Source organism: Marmota flaviventris, chromosome 14 (assembly GCF_047511675.1).
Source record: "Marmota flaviventris isolate mMarFla1 chromosome 14, mMarFla1.hap1, whole genome shotgun sequence".
NCBI classification, from domain to species: domain Eukaryota; kingdom Metazoa; phylum Chordata; class Mammalia; order Rodentia; family Sciuridae; genus Marmota; species Marmota flaviventris.
This window is the reverse complement of record NC_092511.1, coordinates 51083083-51091452: the sequence shown is the minus strand read 5'-3', so window position 1 is coordinate 51091452 and position 8370 is coordinate 51083083. Positions and strand designations below refer to the sequence as shown.

General features: G+C 37.4%; 1 protein-coding gene across 1 annotated transcript; it reads left to right on the top strand.

Annotated features, from left to right (window-relative positions):
- Nucleotides 1-1391: 1391 nt before the first annotated feature.
- On the top strand, nucleotides 1392-7024 carry Tmem17 (transmembrane protein 17). Its single transcript, XM_027934290.2, has 4 exons — nucleotides 1392-1718; nucleotides 4781-4884; nucleotides 5043-5156; nucleotides 6078-7024. Exons 1-4 carry the CDS (start codon nucleotides 1619-1621, stop codon nucleotides 6354-6356), a joined length of 597 nt encoding a protein of 198 aa, XP_027790091.1. The 5' UTR covers nucleotides 1392-1618; the 3' UTR covers nucleotides 6357-7024.
- Nucleotides 7025-8370: the final 1346 nt, after the last annotated feature.

Below are 8370 nucleotides of genomic sequence, written 5' to 3'. Positions count from 1 at the left end.
GATTTTCCTTTTGGTTTTTTAAATTAATAGTTTGCCACACACCCATCAGAAAGGCTGAAAGAAAAGGATGGGGAAATATCAAGTGTTGGTAAAATATATGAAGTAAGAGGGAGTTCATACATTGCTGGAAAGAGTAGGAACTGGTACGATCCTTGTGGAAAACTGTTGGCAATCCCTACTAAAGCTGGGTCTTACAGCATCTTCCCTCCAGCAATTTCCACTCAACACAAGTGCATCCATATGCTCACCAAGAGGCATCTTTTTACCAAAAGCAGTACTGTTTATAATTGCTCCATACTAGTTGTACATAATGTTGGGATTCATTGTTACATATTTGTATATGCACACAATATAACAATATAATATGGCCTATATAATTCCCCAGTATTTCCCCTTTTCCTCTCCTCCTTCCTCCCTGGGGTCTACTGATCTCCCTTTGATTCTCATGAGATCCCCTCCTTCCATTTATTTTGCTTTTTTCCTCTGTAGCTTCCACATATGAGAGAAAACATATGACCCTTGACTTTCTAAGTTTGAGAACCAGATTTTATTTAAAGTTCCTCTTGTGTAATTGCTTTAATATGAAGTATAAAAATTAGCAAAATTGTCCTATGCTGAGAGACATAAAGGGAATAGGAAGGAAGAGCTCCCCGGGATGCGAGTAAGGGTCAGGTTTTTTTTTTTGTTGTTGTTGTTGTTTGTTTTGTTTTGTTTTTGTGGTGTTGGGGGAAGCACTCTACCAACTAACTGAGTTACATCCTTAGCCCTTTCAGTTTTTTGACCTAGATGTCAATTCATTCAGTTTGTGCCTTTCTCTATATTACACTTATATGGTTTTATTTGTTTAAGTAATACATCTTTTTATTTAAAAAAAAAATTTTTTTAGTTGTCAATGGGCCTTTATTTTATTTATATGTAACGCTGAGAATAGAACACGTGCCTCACACATGCAAGGCAAGCGCTCTACCACTGAGCCACAAACCCAGCCCCTAAATAATACATCTTAAGAGAAAGCTAGGAAACACAAATATACCCCCCCCCCAAATTTTTTTTGAATCACCCACAATTCCACCATCCAGAGATAAATTACTTTTAATATTTCAGATTATTTCCTTTCAGTCCTTTTTTTTTCTTAAAGCCAGTGAGCACACGCACACACTCCATCTTCTCCGTACATTTTACACACACACACACACACACACACACACACAGAGCTACTGAGTCATGAACAATCTTTAGGTTCAGCATTCATTCTATATTCCTCTTTAGAAAGGCTGCACTAATTTACAGTCTCACTGGCAAGGTTTGAGCGCGCCTGGTGGTGCAGTCCAACCTCAGGTGGTTTATAATTACTTCTGATTATTTTTAAGACGGTGGGGCTTAAGACGGGACTAAGGGATCTGCCGTCTGGAGCCCCGCTGGGGTGCTGGGCTCCTAGGGCCTGGAACCAGCTCTCTGCAGACCTCCCTCTGCCAGGCGCTCGGGCTCCCAATGAGGCTGCCAGCGCGTGCCCGGGCTCCGCGCCTCACACCGCCGGGTTGCCGTGGGAACCGCGAAGCGCGGCTGCGCCAGCAGACCAGCCAGAGTCTGAGGGGGCGAGGGACACTGAGGCCCAAACATGGAGCTCCCGGATCCAGTGCGCCAGCGGCTGGGAAACTTCAGCCGGACCGTATTCAGCGACTCCAGCCGGACCGGGCCGGAGTACAGTGAGGGTCCGGGTGAGTGGCCGAGGCCCGAAAGGTGTGGCCGCGCGGGTTTTGGAGCGTCCAGATTTTGCCCGGACCTAAAATGGCGATTTCGCCTTCAGCGGGTTCTCCGCGGTGTGGGGAGCCCCTTGGAGGAGGAGCTGGGCGCGGGTGCTGAGGCCGGGGCCCTTGCAGGCCCCCGCCTCGAGCCGGGCCTGGTCTGGTCGTGTGCCACCTGGCCGGTGCATTGCAAGCGCGGCAGCTGAGAGAGTGTCGCGTGAGCTGCCTGGGAGAGGACTCAAATAAAAATAAAAACGCCTCCTTCACAGCACACCCGTCCGCCAAAGCCAACGTTGCTTTTCCTCTGCACCGCCCGCCGCGCATTTCCAGCCAGGATCGGGGGGAACAGCCAAAGCACCTCCCCTTCCTGATCCCTCAGACCCCACCCCGGTGACATAGACTTGCCTTTTGCCCTTTTCTAGCAGAAAGAATACGTTCCGCACGAGGCCGTTTTCCAGCAGAAGAAGTGGAAAAAGAAAGAATTTTAATGAGTCATTGTAAACCTCCATCCGCTGGAGTGTCAGCTGCCATACTAACGAGGCCTTCATCAAAACTCTCATCTCCCCTGCCTCCTTCTCCTCTTCTATATATAACTCTTCCCCCCAAATCTAGTAACAAAAATACCACAACGTAAAGATGCTACATTCAACCTGATGACAAGTGAAAATACAGTTTCCTCCGAAACAGTTCACACCCCTTAAATTATGATGATAGACAGCATACTGTCAACCAAACCTGTGTGGTTTTCATCATTGAGCTCAGCAGGGAAACAGCAAGCTTTTCCTCTGCTTTAGGAATTTTTACAAGGGGGCAGAGAAAGGCAAAGTTAGTTCCCATGATTGGATCTTGTCATCGTGATCACGTGCCTAGTCCCCAAATGTGGGCCTTTTTATGATCTAAAATGTGCAGAGAATAATGTGAAAAATTAGGTTTTGTCTTTTGTGATTCCAAGGGTAAGGATTAACAGACACTAACATCTGATAATACAAGGCATTAGGGGTCAGCAAATATTTACTGAAAAGGGCCAGGTAATAAATATTTCACACTTTGCAGGCCATATGTTCTCTGCAGCAGTTATAGGCAATAGTAATTGTATGGGCATGACTCTAAACCAATAAAACTTTATGGACACTGAAATTTAAATTTCATATGTTTTTCTAGTGTCATAAAATATTGCTTCCTGCCCCCCCAACCTTTTAAACATAAGAAAAACTATTTTTAGCTTACCAACTGTATGAAAACAGGCAGTTGGCCAGTAGTTTGCCTGCCGGATTATATAACGTTTTAATTTAAATTCCATTTACAGAACTCAACATTTTGCAAAATTTAGTAAATTTGTGTCTTGTGCTTTCAAAGTTCATTTACATATTAATTTGATTTTGAATTGCATGATTATAACTTTGATCTGCTGAAATATAGACATAGCGTAACTTTTAAGATGTTCATGTAATAAAATTGTAACATAAAAAATTGTTCTTTGCGAAATTTTAACAGCCACTGCCCCAAAGTTTAAACTAAAATTTTCAACTTAATTAATGCATTATTATTTTTCCACATTTTCTTCTTTGTGGATCTGAAATCGTTTTGATTATTTGTATGTATTAACAAGTTTATATCATTCTCAGTTCACACCTGGCCAAGAATTATACTGTTGTTATGAAAAAAAAAATACTGACTAGTGAGTTTTCTTTTGACTTAACTGATTTTTTAAAGAATTCATTCCTTTGTCAGTAGTAATTTAGTAAATTGGTATAAGTAAAAGATTATAATAACCAGGTATATTCTTGAAGCCAAAGGAAACCATTTTTCTGTGAGAGATCATGTTTTTAAGAAATTTACATTAGACCTTTGTAAAACCTTACATTTAGAGCAACCAATTTCAAAATATATATCTGCTCTTAAGAACAGTTAGATTTAGGAAGTATCTTGTAGGGCTCAATTTTAAAAAGTTAAATTCTTAATTTTGTGCTCTTCTCCTTTACATGAAAACAGAAGGTATTGTGTGATGAACTTAGATAAATGAGACTTACTATCACAATGGCTACCCTGATAATGAATATTTATGTTTTCATCAAGTCATTCTTTCTGCTTATGTGTATTTGGTATTCACAAAGTACAAAGCAAGATACTCAGTACTATGAGGGTCTCAAATCTGGGTAGGATATGTCTGTGCTTACAATGAAACTATATTCACGTAGAAAAGGAAGGGGGACTAATATTTGGTGTTTACTAAGTGTGCAGGTGCCAAGGTGAAGTAATTTGTATTTCTAGTCCTCACAAGCAGTGGGTAAGGTAATTGTAATATCATTTTATAGATGAAATTAAGGCTCTAAAAGGTTAAATGATTTATCCCACGACTGGCATCCAGGCTCACAGGATCTTGGGGAGTTCTGGGTTTACATGGACCCTAAAGCCCATGGTCTCTTCAATGTACTAGACAGGGTGAGGGGAGAATGGTTCTATGCCAGCACTGTCATACACAGTGTAAAGTAATAAGTACCTAGAGGGAAAAGACATTTCTGCTGGGATGGGAGAATATGATCAAGAAAGGATTTATGGGAAAGGTAGCATTGGCTTGGGCATTAAAGAATGCATAGGATTAGGGTATGTGCCTACAATTTGAGGAGATTAGTTTTGTATGAGATTAGTTTATCTGTGATTCATTTTTATGTATTTATGCATTCATTTTATAGACTTCACAGAACTCTACAGAGGAGGAAATGATAATTATTATCTGTTCAACAGGACTTATCTTGATATTCCACATTTAATCTATACCAGTAATGTGCAAAAAAGTCAGCAGACTGTAATGGCAAGATAAGTAACTGAAGAATTTGAAACATACCCCCAAGTAACCAATATTTGAACTAAATGGTGTTAAGATGAATATTCCTTTTACTTTCAAAAATTATAAAGAGGCCTAAAATTTGTAGTTTTATTGAGCCAATATTACAGTTATGGATTCTCAGGAATGAAAGGATTTATAGGGCAGAGACTAGGATTAAGAGTTTGTTCCTTTTCTCTTTCTTCTGTAGATAATGAAATGGTCTCCAGTTTGGCATTGCAGATGTCGCTTTACTTTAACACTTACTTTTTCCCACTTTGGTGGGTGAGCTGTATTATGATGCTTCACATGAAGGTAAGTCTATGCTTTACCACTGAGGGCTCTTCTGCTCATCCCTAACATTGTTCCATTGTCAATAAAATTAAAGTTCTTAATCTTTTTTTAAAATCTCAGGTCAGTGTTACTGTATGTGAGATTTTACAAACATGTTTTCCTTTTTTTTATGTTTTCAGTATTCAGTTTTGCCTGATTACTACAAATTCATTGTGATCACTGTTATCATCCTAATAACCTTAATTGAAGCCATCCGGTTGTACCTGGGCTACATGGGAAACCTACAAGAGAAGGTAGGCCCTTCCCTTTCTCTCAGGGCTACCCATAAATGCAACAACGTTTTCATGCTAGTACAAGGCAGTGAGAGGTGGTGGAAGGAGCACAGGCCTGAATTTAAGGCCTGGCTCCAACTTGACCACTCCTCTCACTGTAGTCTGTTTGCTGAATCTCTTGAGCTCTGGTTTCTCTAAATATAAGATGAAGAAAATAATATTAATTTTACAAGCTTGTTGAGACTAAGTGAAATGATTTATGTAAAGTATTTGGATATAGTAAGCAATTAAGAATTGATAAGTTTTCATCTTCATATTGGCCTTGAAAATATTTGGTCAATTAAATATGTCTGTCTGGATCCTGAATAAGAAAATGAGAAAAATCCTAAATTCATTTCCTTTGCCAGGCCCATGTTTTTTGAATCATTGTACTGCCTAAGCAAAAGCGTTTGCAGTTACCAGAGTGTTGGGATAATTTTGTGGTTTTTTAGGACTTCATAATTAGGCCACACCCAGCATATCTTACTGAATTTCTTGTCATTTCTTAACAGCAATCCATTCCAGGCCAATGTGATGATTTCCAGTTGAGTCATGATCATTTCACATGTTTGCTTATTTACCTTCTTCCCTCTGCACAACTTTAAAAGAATAGCTCCTTGGTATCTTTCTTTCACCTCCCCTAACATTGTCTTCTTGTAGCATATATACTTCTAAATGTTGCATTTAATCATTGACTAAAGTGTACTATTCTAGTCCTGTTTTACATTGTTTGTTTTCTTATTCCACAGTAAGATCTCTAAGGACAAGGACCACGTCATACTCCTTTTGAATTACTCTTAGAGCCCATACCATAGGTTCATAGCAGTGCTAAGTACTCATTTATGTGTATAAACAAAACATGGCATTTTCCTGATCTAATCATATTCATGTGTATTATTGCAGGTTCCTGAGTTGGCTGGCTTTTGGCTTTTGAGTCTTCTACTGCAGTTGCCTTTAATTCTTTTCTTGCTCTTTAATGAAGGCCTAACGAATCTGCCCTTGGAAAAAGCAATTCATATCATCTTCACTATCTTCCTTACATTCCAAGTTATTTCAGCATTTCTTACCTTGAGGAAAATGGTCAATCAGTTGGCAGTTCGTTTCCATCTCCAGGACTTTGATCGGCTGTCTGCAAACAGAGGAGACAATAGAAGAATGAGGTCATGTATACAAGAGATTTGATTCATTGCTATTAAGGGAAAATCTGAAAGATGATTTTAGAAGACTACAAGAGTTAGGGGGAAACTCAGAGATATAGCATGAAAAAAGGACAAAGCAAGTTTTTTGAGTTGCGTGCTATCTAGCTCTGAAACCCCCAGATTGCGGGGCAGTAAGACTTTGTACAGTACACAAAAGCAGTATACTGATCCTAAGACCTAGATGTTGTCCACCTGCTGCTAAAGTTTTGTTGTTGTTGATTTTTTCAGGTGTGTAGGTATCTGTCTATTGTAGTTGTGCTTACCGGTTTTACTGTAATATTTCTAGTTAGAATCTATAACTAGAAAAGTGTGTATGTTTCTTCTAGTTAGAATCTATAACTAGAAGTGTGTATGTTTCTATGTTTCAATGATCATTATTCATTGAAGAGTTCCTATGTAAATTTGTCAGTTACCCATATCTTGGCTGTACATTTGACCATGTATCTTGAAATGAAAATGGTATTAGACTATATGTATAAACCAAGAGACCAAATCTTCAAGTCGGCTAGGTTAAATTAAATTCTAACCCTCATTTTAGTGTGTTATAATGAGATAAAGAAGAAGACAGGTGGATTATCATGGTATTTAGGAAATATTTTTGTGATAAAATTGTAACTTTCATAAACTCATTTTCAGTATTTGTGATGATGGTACGCAAAATGTTTTTACAATAAATTATAAACTATTTATGCTAAAGGATAAGCAACAGATCATTCCTGTGTTGTGTAATTCTTTTGTGCTATGGTTTTGTTTTGTTTTGTTTTGTTCTGTTCTGTTCTGTTTTGGTTACAGAATTGCAGGGAAATGAAGGAGAAAAAAATATCAGAGCTCCATCTATGTAGCAGATTCTATAGTAAACACATTAAATTAACCCTTGTGATATCATCTACTAGATCATTATTCATTGAAGAGCGCCTATAGATTCATTAAATTCACAAGAGGCTTGATTTGAGAGCTAAGTTGGCCAAAGGCTCATGATCCTAAATGAGCATGTTTCTTTGCAAATAGAAGAAAGGAATTAAAATAGATTAAAAAGAAAGTTGTGTGGGTATATCTGAACATTATTTTCTAGTGATATTGGGTTGTCTGAAGGAACATAATATTTTTATCTTAGATTTTCATTTCTACAGGGAAGTATACCTTTATACATAATGAATTTTACTGAAGGAATAGTAGCTATTTTAAAAGCTATCCTAATTTTATTTTTCTTTTTTTTGCAATTCATGCTTTTCTTTGGGTTTCCATAATTTGCCTTATTCATTCTAATAGTGCTTACTTTAAAAAAAAGTCTTTGTTTCCCATTCATTCTTGATTATACCTGATCAAACTATTGTCCTAATTTTATTATTTCTGCTTTTTACTATTATATATAAATTTAGTCAAAGATTCTCCCCCATGCAGTGACGAATTAGTCTTTCTCAGAGTACTCATGAGATATACTGTAATAATTGGAAATTCAAAATATAATTCTCTGAATATTTTTCAAGACCTCACATTGTTTGCATTTATTTTTCAGATAGAAACAGATGATTCTATAAGAAAACAGAAATTTAAATCTACAAAGCATATAAATTAGGATGATCCAGAAAGACTTTACTATTTCCAAATTGTTTCCGGAGTTTTATTTTAAATAGCAGAGCCTTGGGTATATTTAAACCTAAGTTTATGATTAAGAATTTAGTTTATGATTTTAATTAAAATGTTAGCCATTATAAAAATTCTTAAGATGGTAAAAATTTTGAGAAAATGGTTTGCTTTATTAAAAATTTCAGGTAATTTTGCTGTAATAAACACATTGCTTAAAATACAGAGATAGTAAGGTAGAAACAAAGAATGAAATTTGAGACCATGACCAGGTCATTTGTTTCTTATCTAATCAATAACCACGACTTTTGTGTTATGCCGAGCAAGTAACTTTTCTTGGAGTATTCCTCATTTTCTATCTAAAGTGAATAAAATTGAGGTAGAGCAGATATTTACATGTTACCACATTCAGT